At 34.4% G+C, this 18,821-nt stretch overlaps 1 protein-coding gene across 2 annotated transcripts in view; it reads left to right on the top strand.

The window, feature by feature from the left end:
* LOC123547111 (nicotinamide/nicotinic acid mononucleotide adenylyltransferase 1-like) overlaps nucleotides 1–11,127 on the top strand; it is an 81,263-nt gene extending 70,136 nt beyond the window's left edge. Inside the window, exons 10-17 of one of the 2 annotated variants that reach the window (XM_045333927.2) lie at nucleotides 839–877; nucleotides 2,332–2,403; nucleotides 3,247–3,296; nucleotides 4,767–4,830; nucleotides 7,276–7,331; nucleotides 7,916–7,993; nucleotides 9,039–9,196; nucleotides 10,975–11,127. In XM_045333927.2, coding sequence (XP_045189862.2) covers nucleotides 839–877; nucleotides 2,332–2,403; nucleotides 3,247–3,296; nucleotides 4,767–4,830; nucleotides 7,276–7,331; nucleotides 7,916–7,993; nucleotides 9,039–9,196; nucleotides 10,975–11,024 — 567 coding nt within the window. In that variant the 3' untranslated portion in view covers nucleotides 11,025–11,127. The remainder of the gene's footprint in view (nucleotides 1–838; nucleotides 878–2,331; nucleotides 2,404–3,246; nucleotides 3,297–4,766; nucleotides 4,831–7,275; nucleotides 7,332–7,915; nucleotides 7,994–9,038; nucleotides 9,197–10,974) is intronic. The other variant, XM_053551387.1, reaches the window with a different exon arrangement.
* The last annotated feature ends 7,694 nt before the right edge of the window (nucleotides 11,128–18,821 follow it).

The raw sequence follows: 18,821 nt of genomic DNA, 5'->3' as shown, positions 1-18,821 counted from the left end.
TTAGGACCTCCTGAAATACCTGTTTATAGCTGATCTAATAATAAGCACCAACTTTCAATTACATTTGGATGTCTTCCATCTGTATGTCGATCATCCGCAGTATAATAATATGCTGCAGCATCCACATTTCTGAATCAGAATTTGACACATTGTGTACGGCCATAATATTGTTGATTTTAATCATGGTCCATATCAGACTAGTAGCAGAAGAGTTATATGAGCCGTGCCATGGGAAAACCAACATAGTGGGTATGCGACCAGCATGGATCCAGACCAGCCTGCGCATCCGTATGGTAGCATACCCACTATGTTGGTTTTGTCATGGCACAGCTCATATGTCATTGTGATCTTGATCTTGTAATATTTGGCCATCTTGGACACCTCTTGTTTGAATAGTTTACTTGTTTATATTAACAACCTTTACCTGGCTAAATTCCTAAAATGGATTGGTCTATCATTCAGTTTGGACAGTGCCACTTGTTTATCAAAGGGGTGTTCACTGAAAGTTAACTGACTGAATAGCGACCAGTGCAGACAGATGTGCAGGCTGACCTTGGTCTGCACTGGTCGCAAAGTCGCCAGCAGGCTAAAGGTTAAAGGTTATTCACTAAAAATAATTAGCAGTTTGCTGTGAGGCTTACTTTGTTCATCGGACGACATAGGGCGATAAAGAAATAGTCAGTTTTGGCTAATACCTATTTGATTGTAAAATAAATGGTTTAGAATTAAGGTGTAACAAAATGCAGTCAATAAATCTTATTTAAAACGAACTGTTTTAGACCTATATGTATTTAATCATTGCTTAACCTTTCTTTAAGTTTTTGCTTATTTTTCTCAGGAACACAGAAACTTATTCATGATTCCAGATGTATTAAAGGTAAGTTGCAAAGCATAGGTTTAGCAATGGAACTCCGGGTCCAAGCTGTAAAACCAATTTGAAGACAGTCCAACTAACAGAAATATCTGCATCAATATCTAGCAATGCGTTAAGCCTGAAAATAGACTTTAGAATGGCAAATATTTAAGTTGTCATAACATAATTATGGAATTTTTCAGAGCTAATGAATATTCATTACTCTCTTTGCTAGCTAAACATGACATAGCAAAAAGAAAAGTTAGCATTTTAAAGTCCCAAGAGCAAGTTTCGGACTAAACACTGATGAATACGGGCCGTGATTGGCTGGCTTGAAATTGTTAAATGACAAAGCTGTATACAGTTTCCAAACTCAATTTTACATTTTATAACATTGCACCATTATATTGGTTGACGGGTAAAGGTAAAGGTCAATCTTATTTACTGTCGCTTTTTGAAACATGATCTTATTTTAAGAACAGTCAAATTCAATTGTACCTTACCCCCAGCAATTTGCTGGTACCCGTTTACAGCTGGGCCGACTGAGGCAGTTGTGATGAAGTGCCTTGCCCAAGGACACGCCAAAATAGGAGTAGCCAGGAATCAAACCCAGGGCCTTCATTTCCACTAAGGAAAGCATTTTAACCTGCTTGTCCAATTAATGTATGCATTGTCATTTTTCAATGGTATTATTTTAACTTTTAGTTTACACCAAGTTTTAGATAAACAGGTGCTAAAATAATGGAAATGTCTTTACTAAAAACTTTGAAATAGTTTTGAACAAGGTCCTTTAGGTAAAACACTATAATTTGGAGACCTGAGTCTCAAAACTCGAGCATTAGATTGTCTGTCTTGAGGAAACTCAATATCTCGAACTTGTTTATCTCAAATTTCTGGCTGTCTTGAAGACATCTTGTCAAGTACCCATCCCAAAAGTTTAAGTCAGATTTCGGTGATGTCGAAGTTAATCGCTCGATTGATTTTCAAATTACCAAGTTTCAACAGTGTAGTTCGGTGAAAAAAATTGCATAATCTTAAATCTGAGACTGGTTTTAAATTTTATGACTGTGGACTGTTATATTGTTTGAATAAAACAAAAAAAAACATGGTGAATATGATGACCTTTCTTTACTGGCAGCAGTACTGCTACAAATTTTAATGGCACAATATTCAAAATGCAAACTTATAAAAAATGATGTCATAGCATGCAGGGTTCAAGCTTATTAACTTGAATTTGGAGATCTTCAAAACTACAGCATCTGATTGGTTGCTTCTCTGCACAGAATTTGAAATTGACCAACAGCAAATTAGCTTTCTGCGATTGGTCTCTAATCTCTGTTTTATAACCTTTTATGGACTTATTTCATTATTTTACATTGCTTTATGATTCAGTTAGGGAGCAGTTTGTTTTTGATACACACATTAAAATTTGCAGTAAGATTTTTGTTTTTTGCAAATCATGTTCTTTTACAAAACAGGACAATGACTGTGATGAAGATACCAAGATGGAAGAATCCTTCTTCATCAATCTGAGAACAGCCTTTTCTCATGTAAGTTGATTTCAGTAAATTAATGATTTAGTCAATTAGGCCTCAAAAAAATTGTTTGTTTCTGGTATTCCGACCTATCCTAAATTTTTGGCCCGACCCTAAATGTTTTTATGGCCTTGGAGAATTTTTTTTCAACCTTTTAACAAAAAGTTGCAAAACTGCACTTTTTATGCTTTAAACATGGTCAGTGACGTTAGAAATCAAAAAGTGGTATCTGCTATTATGAAATATTATCTGAGGCTAATTTATTAACGATTCACGTACGTTTGTTAGCTGCTATGTAATTAAACATGATGGTTTTGTTCAATAGCTGAACATACATATTCATAAGACATTTAAATTTATTGATAATATGCCAAGCACATTAATAAATAGGTAAACATTCGTATCAAAATTCTCTGTACTTAGGACACACTAACCTTTAGTGTGCTGGCGGCAAGTGACTTTGCCTTTGCGACCAGTGCAGACCAAGATCAGACTGTAGGTCTGTGCAGGCTGATCATGGTCTGCACTGTTCACTATTCAGTTGGTAAATTTTCAGTGATCATGATCTACACTGTTCGCTATTCAGTCAGTATCTTTTTGGTAAGCACCCCTTTTAACAGTTAATGGTATTGCCCAAATTGAATGATGGACTAGTCCATTTTAGAAATTTAGCAGGGTAAAGGGTAAAGGCTAAAAGAAAGTGATATTCTGTTTCTATCTGATACATGTTACAATTACTACATATTCTATTATTTCTGTCAATATTTCTATACCTTCTTGTTCAATAAATAATCTATGTTCTAAACATCTTTACCTTGTAAATGCTATTCATATATCATTTAACATTTTTATCAACAGGTTGGAGTGGGTGTCAGAAGAGTGCAAGAAATTCTAGCCGGAGGAAAAAAGTAAGTTGATGTTTTTAGCATGATAAATTCATGGCTTGCAATTAAAATTATATGGATAAGTGAGGAAGATATATCATAGAACACGGATTTTATATAGATGCTGGATATTAATATTAGAAGGTCATGAGGTCTGTGATGAATACTGTAAATTATTTCAGTATTATGGGTTTGAAATTTTGTGGTTTGCTATTCCATTGAATTTGCGGGTATCAAATTTTGAAGATGTTAAAATAGGATTTGAACTTTTCTGTTGAGATCTAATTACGTGGATAGGTAAACCATGAAATCTGCAAAAGTTAGTCCATGAAAGTAATCAAGATTTCAAAGTACAGATAAAGGATGACAGTTTCATCATTATCAGACGTTACTAACTTTATGTTTTAATTTTCATAAATACAATTGCTGCCTTTTTTATGCCCTCGAAGGTGGGCATATTAAAATCGCACTGTCCGTCCGTCCGCATGTGCGTGCATGTGTGCGTCCAGTTAATTCTTGACTGGGCTGTAACTCTTCCATTCATAAAGGGATTTTGAAATAACTTGGCACAAATGTTCACCATAATGAGACGATGTGTCATGCGCAAGATTCAGTCCCCTAGCTCCAAGGTCTAGGTCACACTTAGCGGTCAAAGGTTAACATGGTCTGTTTCTGGTCCGGTCTATAACTCTGCCATCCATGAAGGGATTTTGAGATAACTTGGCATAAATGCTTACCATAATAAGAAAACTTGTCATTCGCAAGATCCAGACCCCTAGCTTCAAGGTCAAAGTCATACTTAGAAGTTAAAGTTTAACTGGGTATGTTTTGGTGTCCAGTCCATAACTCTGCCATTCATTAAGAGATTTTGAAATTACCTGGCATAAATATTCCGCATGATCAGATGATGTGTCATGAGCAAGACCCAGACCCCTAGCTCCAAGGTCAAGGTCACACTTAGAGGTCAAAGGTTAACATAGTCTGTTTCTTGTCCGGTCCATAACTCTACCATTGATGAAAGGATTTTGAAATTACTTGGCATAAATGTTCCCTATCATAAGATGAGGTGTCATTCGCAAGACCCAGACCCCTAGCTCCAAGGTCAAGGTCACACTTAGAAGTCAAAGGTGTTTCTTGTCTGGTCCATAACTCTGCCATTTATCAAGGGATTTAAAAATAATAAAAAGAAAGGTTAACCATATTGAGAAGATGTGTCATGCTTATGACCCAAGCCACTTAGGTCAAGGTCACAAAATGATATTTGATTTTTTTGTGCATACAACTGTGGCATTCTTGGGCCTGCTTCGTGGGCATTTGTCAAAATAAAGATTTAAGTAAAATATTACTTTTAAATGAGAGTATAGACATTGTTGAAAAATCGGAATATTTAAGATTTTTATGGCAGTGAAATACTAGGCTATTGCCTTGATACAGTATACTGAAAAATTTTGTTTCATTATTCATCCTATCAAACAGGTAATTTTCTCATTTCAGACACTGTTTATACCATGATGGACAACAGTTGTATGGCTATGGGTATGCAGTGTTCAGTTTAAAGGTGTATTATCGTTTCCTATTCAAATCAGCCTCTTAGTAGTGTTTGTAATAGTAAATACAGAGCAAAATCAGAGCATTGGGCAGTATTTAGTTACAGTCAAACATGTGCTAAAGGACATCTGTGAACAGAAAAGTTGAGTTTTTGATAAACTTTACAATATGCTTATGATTGTCAACTTTTCAGGCTATAAGGCATAAAAAAAAATGTTTTTTCCAGTAACATGCTAAAAAATTAGGGTAGGTAGGTCGGTAAATGTTTTTGGGTTTTTTTTATTTTTTTTTATTATTAAAGCGGGACTTTTCAGAAATTATTTTAGTGTCAAACTAGATGTGTGTCCATAGGACACAGGTGCCTCCACTCCTGCCACTGTAACATGTTTTAATGATTCAGGTTAAACAATTTTTAAGATACAACATTCCTGTAAGGTTTTGTGACTCTATGTCAAATACTTTTGGAGCTACGCGTGACAAAACATTAAAATGACAATTTTTTCCTAGGTCAGGGGCCATAACTCCTACAATGCTGAATGCATCTGGACACGAAACTCCAGGTGCACAACTGCACATGATGACCAACATTCCTGTAAACATTGGTGACTCTAGGTCAAATACCTTTGGAGCTACGCACGACACAACATTAAAATGACCAATTTTTAACTGAGTCAGGAGCCATAACTCCTACACAACTGAATGAATCCGGACGCAAAACCCCAGGTGCACAACTGCACATGCTGACCAACATTCCTGTAAACTTTTGTGGCTTTAGGTCACATACTTTTGGAGCTACGCGCGACACAACACTAAAATGACCAATTTTTACATAGTCAGGGGCCATAACTTCTACACGACTGAATGAATCCGGACGCGAAACCCCAGGTGCACAACTACACATGCTGACCAACATTCCTGTAAAGTTTTGTGACTCTGTGTCAAATGCTTTTTGAGCTAGGCACGACACAACATTCTCAGAAGGACGGACGGATGGACAAGAGCAAATCTATATTCCCCCACCACTTATGGAGTGGGGGGGGGGGGGCACAAAAATGAATACAAATAAGGGGAGTATGCCTTTTTTGATTTCTAACATCTCTGACCATGTTTAAAGCATAAAAAGTGCAGTTGAAAAAAAAAAAAAATTCTCCAAGGCCATAAAAACATTTAGGGTCGGGCCAGAAATTTAGGGTAGATCGGGATACCAGGAACAAACAGTTTTTTTACGCCTAAACTATTTTTGTAACTTAACAAAATTGTAAAAATGTTAACAAAGACTATCAGACTCTACAGATAAAGACGACCTTTTGGATTTCCATACTATTTAAGATTCATATAAAAAGCACAAACCTTAAGGTAGTCTTGAAATTTCTCTGGCATCTTGGTCACACAATCAAAATGCTGAGTGGAGAAATCGGGATTTCAGAAGTATTTTACAACTTATTCCAAGAAGCCACATTTTAACCTATAAGTTATATGTATAATAAACATATCAAATTATTGTAAAATGTTCTGGCTATAACCTTTGTCTGTAATATATAAGCAAACTTGTAAACTTTTCAGCCTATTCTAAGCTATATCTGTTATATAAAATTATAATTGTAAAATTTTCAGGCTGTAATCTATGTCTATGATATCACATATTAAACTTGCCATATTTTCAGGCTATATCTTATGTCTAATAAAACATCAGAATTGTCAGATTTCAGGCTAAAAATGTCAGCCATACAGACTTTTAACCTATTCCTGTAATATGACATAGTAAAATTGTCAACCATTCAGGTTCTATTTCTGTAATTTAACGTTAAAATTGTCGAATTTTCAGGCTATAGCCTATTTCTATAATACAACATCAAAATTGTCAGATTTTCAGGCTATAGCCTATTTCTATAATACAACACCAAAATTGTCAGATTTTCAGGCTATAGCCTATTTCTATAATACAACACCAAAATTGTCAGATTTTCAGGCTATAGCCTATTTCTATAATACAATGTCAAAATTGCCAGATTTTCAGGCTATAGCCTATTTCTATAATCCAACACCAAAATTGCCAGATTTTCAGGCTATAACCTATTTCTATAATACGACATCAAAATTGTCAGATTTTCAGGCTATAACCTATTTCTATAATACGACACCAAAATTGTCAGATTTTCAGGCTATAACCTATTTCTATAATACAACATCAAAATTGTCAGATTTTCAGGCTATAACCTATTTCTATAATACGACACCAAAATTGTCAGATTTTCAGGCTATAACCTATTTCTATAATACAACATCAAAATTGTCAAATTTTCAGGCTATAACCTATTTCTATAATACAACATCAAAATTGTCAGATTTTCAGGCTATAACCTATTTGAAATTCTATAATACGACACCAAAATTGTCAGATTTTCAGGCTATAACCTATTTCTATAATACAACATCAAAATTGTCAAATTTTCAGGCTATAACCTATGTTGAACACATCTTGAGGAAGAAGTTTTTAGTACAGGAAAAAAGGTAATATAAAATTTCATTCTAAAATCACACATCAACTGACAAAAAGGCCTTTTGATGGCACTGTAATAGTTAGTCAACAAAATACTCGTGCTGAAATTAATCCATGGATCATCTGAGAAATTTTTTAGATACTACATCCATCTGTATATATATCACAGTATAGATTGAAAAATTTCTGTGGATTAACACTCACTGGCTTATTAAAGTCAATTCAGGTCTGACATAATTGAACTTCTGATTCTTTGTAAATCAAGGATTTTCATTATTTTATGGAACTTTTTCTGTTAAAGCTATTCATTTTTATTACTTTTACAATTTTCGAAAGAAAAAATGCATTAAGAACTTTAGTACCTTTGTCACCATAAAAAGCCTACACAAGCTTTGTTTAGATTTGTGCCAAAGTCTACAAAAGTTTATTTCTAACATTAATTGAGTGTGTGTGTGTTGAATAAGAAATAATATTTATAGTAGAAGCATATTTTCACTAATTTATACATAAGGAAGAGATACCTTTGCCCCCACCCCCCGTCAACCCAACAACAAAACCCACAAAATGTCATGACCATGAAATATTTTTGTTTCAGGGACATGTTTAACACAGGCTGTTTGCTTCTGGGCATGGAGGACGCTCAGTTACAGGATGAGTTCCGAAACGATAATTGGTATTCAAAACCAATTATTGAGCTACACCATGAGAAAACCAACATAGTGCATTTGCGACAAGCATGGATCCATGGATGTACGCTAATGGTTTCTCTAATTACAATAGGCTTTGAAAGCAAACATCATGGATCCTGACCAGATGCAGTGTGGCTGGGAAGGCTGGTCTGGATCCATGCTGGTCGCAAATGCACTATGTTGGTTTTCTCATGACGTGGCTCATATATTTGTTACAGTTTTATTCATTCCTAGCATAGCATATTACATGTAATGCTACAAAGATATGCATATCTAACACACAGATTTTACCTGAAACTTAGTCAGCCAGGCTGTACATATTATATTTATTAACCATTACCATGCTAAATTTCTATAATGAGCTTGTCCATCTTTTCATTTGGACAGTACTATTGACTGTTAAAAGGGGTGCTTATCAAAAAAGTACAGACTGAATGGCATATAGTGCAGATCTTGATCAGACTGCACAGATGTGCAAGCTGATCATGATCTACACTGGTGGCAAAGGCAAAATTGATAATGTCCAGAATGATGAGTTATGTAATCTTTGCATAACATGGCACACATGTTTTAGAAAATGAGACCATATTTAGAATGTATCTATTCAAAGGTCAAGGTTATGAACTGAGACATTTAATATTTTATGTGACTGAACAACCCACACATCAGTTCTATTTTTGCATATTATAAAAATATATAGAGGATATTTGTTTGTTTCAGTGTAAGATTGAAATATCTTTCATGAATGAACAGCAGATGCAATATTTTCACGAGTGGCATAGCAATGCGTGAACATGTAAGATAATTATGGTTTTCATGAATGAAAGATATTTTGATTTTTCATGTAAAAGGAACAGATTTTCTTTTTATTTCATGTTTTGACTAAACACCCATTTTATAGTTTCTTACCAGTGTGAAAATACCAGATATATTTCACTCTAATATTTCCATAATTCATTAGAAAACATGTAATAAAAATAAAATATAACAACAAAGGGTTAAATGACTTTATCCTATCTTTTTTTTCAGCAAAGCAGAACTATATATCGGCAATGTGTTGATGCCAGAAGCATTGCTTGCCATTCTGCAAGTTGTTACAGATCTCGATGATAAAGGAGCAGACAGGTACTGTCAGCTCACTGTCAATAAGTCCAGAAACCAAGCTGTGCTTGATGGTATGAAAATGAGTAAGTTCTTGATTTCTTTTTTATGCCCCCGAAGGGAGGCATATTAGTTTTCAACTGTCCGTCCGTTCATCCGTTCGTTCGTTAGTTCGTTAGTCACAGCGTTAACTTTTTGCATGAAGGCACTTTACTCGCGAACCAATGCACCCAGGACCTTTAAACTTCACATGCTAATAGTACTTATTGAGTACACGGCCCCTACTTACTTTGGGGTCACCACGTCAAAGGTCAAGGTCACAGGGGCCAATGTTAACTTCTTGCATGAAGGCACTTTACTCGCGAACCACTGCACCCAGGACCTTCAAACTTCACATGCTAATAGTACTATTTGAGTACACGTCCCCTATTGACTTTGGGGTCACCAGGTCAAGGTCAAGGAAATGCTCGGGGCGAGCTAATGTGACTAGTCACTGTCCGTCCACACTTTTCTTCAGATCAAATCTTCTCTGAAACTGCTTGTCAGAACTGCACCAAACTTGGTCAGTAATTAGTTTAATGGTCATTTGGCAAGTTTATTCACATGTTTCAACTAGGCCCCTTTAAATGACCAACAGAGCTAAAAATACAAAAAAACTTTGAATGACTTCTCATAAATCGCTCGATGAATCTTCATGATCTGTAGCATTATTATAAGGTCCTCCCTCAAATTTGTTCAAATGGGGGGCACTCAGTCTGCATTTAGGGGCCTCTGGAGCTAAATATAGCAATACTTATTAACAGGTTCTCATGAAACTCTGGATGCATTTTTATCAAACTTTGTCTGTAGCATCATTATTAGGTACTAGGTCATCTCTAGTTTTATGCATATGGTTTTTAGTTACCACTATAAGTAAAAAAAGAACTATTCTCAAGATACATTCTCTGTGCATGTGTTTTTTCCACCCTATTTTAAAGACTTAAGAACCATGCAGTGTTTGAAAATTTTGTCATCTATCACACTAATTTATGTAGTTAACTTCTACTGCTTCTGGAACTTTCAACATCATATTATGATCCTCTTCCAAATTGCATGCTCATTTGCAAGTTTAAACGCTGAAATTCAAGAGAGTGATCTAGGGCCATCATGGCCTTCTTGTTTTAGCTCGACTATTAGAAGAATAGCTACTAGTATTCTACTCACCCTGGCGTCGGCGTCGGTTTCGATGTTGGCGTCAGCGTCACGCCTTGGTTCAAGTTTTGCATGCAAGTACATATGGCTTTCATTTAAAGGAATATAGTTTTGAAACTTATTTTCTTCTTTTTCTAGGTCAATTACCAACTTCACTTGGTCAAGTCCCATAACTGTAACATGTATTTTGGCCAAATTATGCCCCCTTTTGGACTTAGAGAATCCTGGTTAAAGTTTTACATGCAAGTTCCTACATGTATCTCCAAAAGTAATGCAGATATTGAATTGAAACTTCACCTGTGTCTTCAGGGTTATAAAACTAGGTGATAGCATCAAGTCCCATAACTCTGAAATGCATTTTGGCCAAATTATGCCCCCTTTTGGACTTTGAAAATCCTAGTTAAAGTTTTGCGTGCAAGTTACTATCTCCAAAACTAATGCAGATATTGAATTGGAACTTCACATGTGTTCACATTGGGGTTATAAAACTAGGCTTATCATGGTCTGCGCTGTTCCCTATTCAGTGAGTAGATCAGTGAACTCCCCTTCAGATAATAATGATGTTGCCTAAATTGAATAATGTACCAGTCCATTTTAAAAATTTAGCAGGGTAAAGGTTAATATATAATTGAAATCTAATAAAACTGAATTGTTTTCACTTTCATATTTGCAGGTATTACAGTCAAGAGAGAGTTGACAAGACAGAAACAATCTACCTTATAAATTATTTTGTCTGGCTTTAACTTGAACATTGAACAGTTGTCAAAAAATGGTCTGATGTTGTATTAGATTATGTTAACAAAAGTCTAATAAAAAGTTCTAGTCATGTTTTGGTAATTTTATGAATCCATGTTGATAAAGTATCTGTCTTCAATTACCATTTTTTATGTTCCCCAAAGCAGAAGCTTGTAGTCGCCGCTTTGTCCGTCTGTCTGTCTGTCCTGCGTTACTTGTATGGAGTATTTTATCTGCAGCCACGGACTGGAATTTAGCGAAAGTTCGTAGGAAGCTTCACTTTCAACAGGATAATAATGTGCATATTTTCTTCATGTTCCAGTTGGGTGATTTTTGACTGAGTTATAGCACTTTGATTATTCAACATTAGATTTAGTATACTATAGTACAACTCTTGTTCAGAGTATTTCTCAGCAACAAATAGTGGGGGGATGATTTTTAATGGAGTTATTGCCCATTTTTTATTAGCTCACCTGTCACAAAGTGACAAGGTGAGCTTTTGTGATCGCGCGGTGTCCGTCGTCCGTCCGCACGTGCGTGCATCCGTAAACTTTTGCTTGTGACCACTCTAGAGGTCACATATTTCATGGGATCTTTATGAAAGTTGGTCAGAATGTTCATCTTGATGATATCTAGGTCAAGTTCGAAACTGGGTCACGTGCCGTCAAAAACTAGGTCAGTAGGTCTAAAAATAGAAAAACCTTGTGACCTCTCTAGAGGCCATATATTTCACAAGATCTTCATGAAAATTGGTCAGAATGTTTACCTTGATGATATCTAAGTCAACTTCAAAAGTGGGTCACGTGCCGTCAAAAACTAGGTCAGTTGGTCTAAAAATAGAAAAACCTTGTGACCTCTCTAGAGGCCATATATTTCACAAGATCTTCATGAAAATTGGTCAGAACGTTCATCTTGACGATATCTAGGTCAAGTTCGAAACTGTGTCACGTGCTGTCAAAAACTAGGTCAGTATGTCAAATAATAGAAAAACCTTGTGACCTCTCTAGAGGCCATATTTTTCATGAGATCTTCATGAAAAGTGGTCAGAATGTTCACCTTGATGATATCTAGGTCAAGTTCGAAAGTGGGTCACGTGCCTTCAAAAACTAGGTCAGTAGGTCAAATAATAGAAAACCCTTGTGACCTCTCTAGAGGCCATATTTTTCATGGGATCTGTATGAAAGTTGGTCTGAATGTTCATCTTGATGATATCTAGGTCAAGTTCGAAACTGGGTCACGTGCGGTCAAAAACTAGGTCAGTAGGTCTAAAATTAGAAAAACCTTGTGACCTCTCTAGAGGCCATATATTTCATGAGATCTTCATGAAAATTGGTCAGAATGTACACCATGATGATATCTAGGTCAAGTTCGAAAGTGGGTCACGTGCCGTTCAAAACTAGGTCAGTAGGTCAAATAATAGAAAAACCTTGTGACCTCTCTAGAGGCCATATTTTTCATGAGATCTTCATGAAAATTAGTGAGAATGTTCGCCTTGATGATATCTAGGTAAAGTTCAAAACAGGGTCACGTACCTTCAAAAACTAGGTCAATAGGTCAAATAATAGAAAAACCCTTGTGACCTCTCTAGAGACCATATTTTTCAATGGATCTTCATGAAAATTGGTCAGAATTTTTATCTTGATAACATCTAGGTCAAGTTCAAAACTGGGTCACATGAGCTCAAAAACTAGGTCACTATGTCAAATAATAGAAAAAATGACGTCATACTCAAAACTGGGTCATGTGGGAAGAGGTGAGCGATTCAGGACCATCATGGTCCTCTTGTAATATAATTTAGTACCATTTCTTGTCCAGAGTATTCCTCAGCAACAACTACCTAGAATTCATCAAAACTTGTAGGAAGTTTCAATTTCAAAAGCAGATGCAGATGCAGATGTTGTCTTCATGTTTTGTTTCTGAGTTATTGCCCTTTGATTTTTGAGTCGGCTAAATGCTGAAAGCGTTTTGACGAGTCCTTGCTGTTCAGCGATTCTCTAAATGGACCAAATAACACAGTGAAGGGATGTAGTTCCATTAGATTTCTCAAACTTCAAACAGTTCACTGCATGAATGAAGTTAAGTTGTGTCAATTCCCTTTGCTATGACCAATATACGATGTAATCTGTCATTTTTATGACTTGTAATTGTGCGAATGTAACTCATTAAGCATAAATGTGCATTTTATGAATTGCGCAGGCTTACAAAGCTTGCGTAACATCCAGCGAAAGACAAAAAATAGTTCCACAGGGCTCCAGATAAGATGCGTATTAGCGTAAATTACGTATAGAAATAATGCAAATACGCATGTCTAATAATTTCTAAGCGTATAAAAACGTATATAAAATTACAGAAATGCACACAATGCTTTTTTAAAAACAAATTCTGAATCGTCTGGATGCGTTAGGTAACATAGCCGATCCCAATCAGCCTTAATTCTCCCACATTGAACGTATACACGCATCGTATGATTTCTATTAACTTTGCGTGGGTTGAATTTTGCAGTCAGTAAACGGATAAATTATCGGAAGATGAAGCTCTTACTGGTTTGTTTAGTTACTACAGATATTAAAAATGATTTTAATTCTTATTTTTCGAGAAATAAACAAATCGGCGAAACATTAAATTGTATTTTCTTGTAGTTTTTGAAATCGAAAGTAGATCGTCTATGGGGACAGGGTAAAACGCAGACCACATACAGATAGAGTGTCTGCAGACCACATACACAAAGAAGGGTTTTCTCTTATGCAGACCATATAGGTAAAGAAGGATATTGGAAAACGCAGACAACATAGAATGTGTTAAGGTGTGAAAAACTGACACTATCATGACTATGTCATTCATTTATAAAGGATACTTAATTAAAACATTTGAATTAGAAATAATATTCCCAATTATTTTGATTTAAATAATTTTAATATATTTTTTTATGCATTTGAAGATTTTAAAAAATTCAATATTAAAAAAAACTATCCATCACTATAACGCTCATTTATTTCAAAACTGCTTTTTAATTTAGATTCATTATATTATATTAATTTCATGAATAAAATAATTAAATATTTCGAAAATGTCAGAATTGTATTCCTTTAAGAATGCTTTTTTTAATTATTATTTTGAAATCCTACGTGGAGGAAATTAAATCACTTGATATTTTGTAACTCTGTTTCCTACATTTTTCAGAAATATGCCATATTCAGAGAAAAAAAAAAAGATTTGCGGGAAATCTGTTTTAGTTACATCTATTAATTGTCAAAATCGGTTTCTTTGAAGAAGGCATATTGCCGTAAAAAATTAGAAATAGAGTTATAAGACATATAGAAAAGCGGTATGATATATTTTAGAATATGTCAGAACTTTGTCATTTGGTGAAACTAAAACCCTCAGTCAGATGGACATGGAACAGACATAAAGAAGTAATTAATAATGAGAACAACATCAAATTTTAAAATTTATACATTAATTATAACATACGGTAAATAAATAACCACATGACGTGACATATATAATAACTATAACACTACATTATTTGAAATATAATGTCACATTTAAGAAATGCAAATAATTCATACAATTCAATTGCATAACATACCAATCAAATTACAACAGTTACAAGTATAGATTTCATTTTATTACTTTATAAATCACAAGTATGACAAAGAAAATGTTGGTCTGCTCTAGAAATGTCTAACGGTGCATTAACACAATATTTATGGAACCAACAAGAACATTTTTCACATTGAACCATGTTGTCAAAACAAGCTGGCATATTACAGATACAATAATTTTCAATATTTATTACTTGCACCAGGAAGGTCTAATACGGGGAGTAGAAACTCCGTATAAATCAATACATTTATCTGTATTATGCGAGTGTATATCAAAATCCCCTTGATCAAAATCCCCTCCACTGAAAAATGACTGTGTGTTACAAAATCCCCTTCACACATTTGCAGGGGGTATCATAATCCCCTCTGTGATTAACATTATAGATATATAGATATTACTGCTCCAAATTATATTATGTTTGCTAAAGGCATTGTATTTACGTGCTTTATGCAATAGACTTTTAAGTTGTATATAGTTGTATTTGAACTTGATGAAATAAGTAAAAATCACAGAGGGGATTATGATACCCCCTGCAAAAGTATGAAGGGGATTTTGTAACACCCTATCATTTTTCAGTGAAGGGGATTTTGATCAAGGGGATTTTGATTGTCTCCCGTATTATGCTGTCGTCCATACCTGTAAATATCGTTAGCGATCGATATTTTGTTTTCGCCACTATCGATTAGCGTGTAATTAGCATATTACCTCATGTTAATCATGGAGCTATAACACTTATTGTTCAAAGGGTTTACCAGTCACGTGTTAAGTGGCGATAATTAGATGATCAGAGATTGATCTAAAGGGATTCTGAAGCAAAAACAGCATGCGACTGCATGTAGTGATATGCTTAATTATTACGAATTAACTCGAGCTCACTTCCCTGAAGAAATATTTTACCACGTAACTTCAAACCTTTATCAAAGGGCCGATTTTGATTGGATTTGAATAAAAAAAATTGGAAAATAACAGAAAGCTGACACTTTTCTTAATCTTGTAGAGCCATAATTATAATTATTGTTTATAATGTCAGATTTCTACATACAGAAACAAACATTTTTTTTGAACGTAGGGAATGTTTCAAACGAAATTGTTGTTTAAACTCCAAAAATTAGTTTAATAAATTTAATCTTAAAACTGATGTGTGAAAAATACAATGTATTTAAATTAAAATAACTATTTTTTTTTAAAAAAAAAGGCCGACAACGAAGTTACATTTAGTATTCCGAACTTTTAGATAAAACTGCAGAAAATCATCTAGGTTTAACACGCATTTAAATAGTGAAGAACAGAGCAATATCATAAACAAATATTTTCAGGCAACAGTTTACAGTTTTGACTTGCTATTTTCATTAAAATATGTCCTAATTTTTTTGTTCTAAATACTCTGAATCAACAAGGCAAATATCATGTAAAAAACGACATCTTTCTCTCTGGGTAAGACAAGTCTAGATTTAGCCATTTTCACAGGGCGAAAAGTAACATTAATGTAGATATTTTCCATTTAAAAACAGATGCAGGCAATAATTTCATGGCAGAACTTTTGTTTTCAACAAAAAAATCAACAAATGCTTTCCCAGATTTTCACTGAAAGGACGAGTTAAACTGTAAGGCGTAAGTGTTTGAGTAATAGCAGAATCACCTACGGCATACGCTTCGATTGGACGACAGCATAAGATAAGATAAATGCCGGTTTCCAGTCCCCGTATCAGTTGTTCCAGCTTGCACATTTTTGTTTCTTCTGGATCCAATTGTTTTGCCAGTCTTTGGAAATTCTGTCATGAGGCCGTCATTTAAACACTGAAACAAATGTTGCCTTAATTTTGTAGAATCAAATATGATTTCATGGCAAAGTTTCTCGTTCAGACAATAAGAAGTTGTAAAGGCAATAGCAAAAAGACCACAGTCAATACTGTTGGTTTGTTTTATGACACGGGGCACTACAATGTTTATACTTTTTAAGTCTCTGCTGTATATTTTTGAAAGTTGAATTTTTAATCCATCTGGTATTATTCTGTCGCTTTCTCTGTCATTTCCTAGACTGTCTATCAAATAAATTTTACCCTGATGATTGATACTACAAACCCAGTGGTCTTAATGTGTATGGTGTATCTGGCATGATGGTGATGAAGTAGGTAACATAGATTTGTTGTAATGCCATCTTTCTTCTACATCACTGAAAGTGGGGACAGTACCCGATATCATTCGCGCCGACAACAAGTACAACAACCTGTGTAAAAACATAAGGCAATTAATTTGACTGCAATCAAGTACACAGATCTACATCTAATGATTCTTTAAGACCGGTAAAATGGCAAAATATTATATAAAGAAATATCTTCTGTAAACAAGAAGTGCTGCGTACTGACATATCAAGTTTCTGGAAGTCGTAATAACAATGTTTTCCGCATACTTCCTATGGGATGAAATACTTTATATTCATCTTTCAGTTCATCCCTTTTTCATACTTATATATCCATAAATTATCATTTTTATCTATATATGAAGTTTGAAGTCAATAGCTTTTTTATACTTAAGAAGTTAAGCTCCAGAAAAGATTTGTGACCGATGGACGGATGGACAACCGGATGGACGGACAAGGTGACTCCAATATACCCTAGTCTGTTTCACTGATCTGTCTTATCGAATACATTAATATGTAGTATCTAACGCGTGGAAGAGTCTACAATATACCTCCCCCCCCCCTCCCAATTTTCGTTTGTAGCGGTATAAATATAATAAGCTCGGATATTACTTCAGAAAAAACATCTACAACATAAAGCGATCAACGTGGATATTAAATCATGGAACGAAGAAAATTATTAATGGGAAGTAAAAGCAACTATTAACAAATAGTAAACTAAAATAATTCTGAAATAAAAAAGAAGAACATTATCTTTTGCCAGAAAATATAAAAAAAAATTGTTGATGTATATGTTGAGCGCAAATAACCAATCTGCGCTATTTACCAAACGCGCAGCGCATATAACAAATTTTTGTACGTTGGTTATATGCGCAACGATTTACCAATCGTTGCGCAGGTAAATTTAACCTGCCCGATTTACCAAATGCGCAGCGCAATTAACAAATGTAACTTTATATATCAGAAATTTGCATTTCGTGTTTGATAAATCATGCAGTTGGTCAATTTATTAATAAATATAGATGTCAAATGCTGAATATATCGGTACTTAAATTAGGTGTCATAAATTTGTTTCTACATCAGTAAATTCACGGCAGTCGGTCACCAGGTTTCAATACCTCCAATCTTATACAAGATGCAATAAAACCCAAACATGCGTGAAGGTGTGATTTCCTCCAGCTTGCACACGTCGTCCCCTGGTATGTTTTAGGCTATTTTTATAATTTTCTACTTCACCCGAGCACACACTTAGCAAAATATCGTTTTTATTATATTGAAATATCTTGAAATTTCCCAATAATATTCTTTCTACCAACGGGAGCATATCTCTCAACATGTCTAAGATAAAAGATGAAATAAAAAAGTCACAGAATTAAAAGAAAATTCTTACAGATCTTATCTATATTATTATTAGTAGTAGTAGTAGTAGTACAAAATCGATTGAATAAAGAGTAGGCCTTTGATTACAGACTAAAACTATAGAGTTTTTTTACAAATCTAAATGGATCTATAATGTTACACCTGTAACTTACGTGGGAGGTCGGTCCTGCGCTAATAGCAAAGTTTGAAATTACACTGTATTTCAGATATATTTCATTCATAAAACATACTATTTATGTAACTTTCACATGAAAACTGTAGAAAAATAAATAGAAAAAGAGTGATTTCTGTCATAACGAGAACGAAATATTACATTTTTTATCCGCGCAAGATGTGTGTCTGCGCTAATAATAAATCTGGAAATTACTCTGATAACTTGAATATCTTTTATAAATCATATTAACTTTTACTTTGATTTACGATTACAGATTAAAACTATAGGGTTTTTTTACAAATCAAAATGGATCTATAATGTTACCCCTGTAACTTGTTTGGCAGGTCGGTCCTGCGCTAATAGCAAAGTTTGAAATTACACTGTATTTCAAACATATTTCATTCATAAAATATACTATTTATGTAACTTTCAAATGAATACTGTAGAAAAATGAATAGAAAAAGAGTGATTTCTGTCATACCTGAACGAAATATTACATTTTTTA

The sequence above is a fragment of the Mercenaria mercenaria genome, chromosome 9 (assembly GCF_021730395.1).
Source record: "Mercenaria mercenaria strain notata chromosome 9, MADL_Memer_1, whole genome shotgun sequence".
Taxonomy (NCBI): Eukaryota; Metazoa; Mollusca; class Bivalvia; order Venerida; family Veneridae; genus Mercenaria; species Mercenaria mercenaria.
This window is presented reverse-complemented; position numbering and strand designations above follow the sequence as displayed.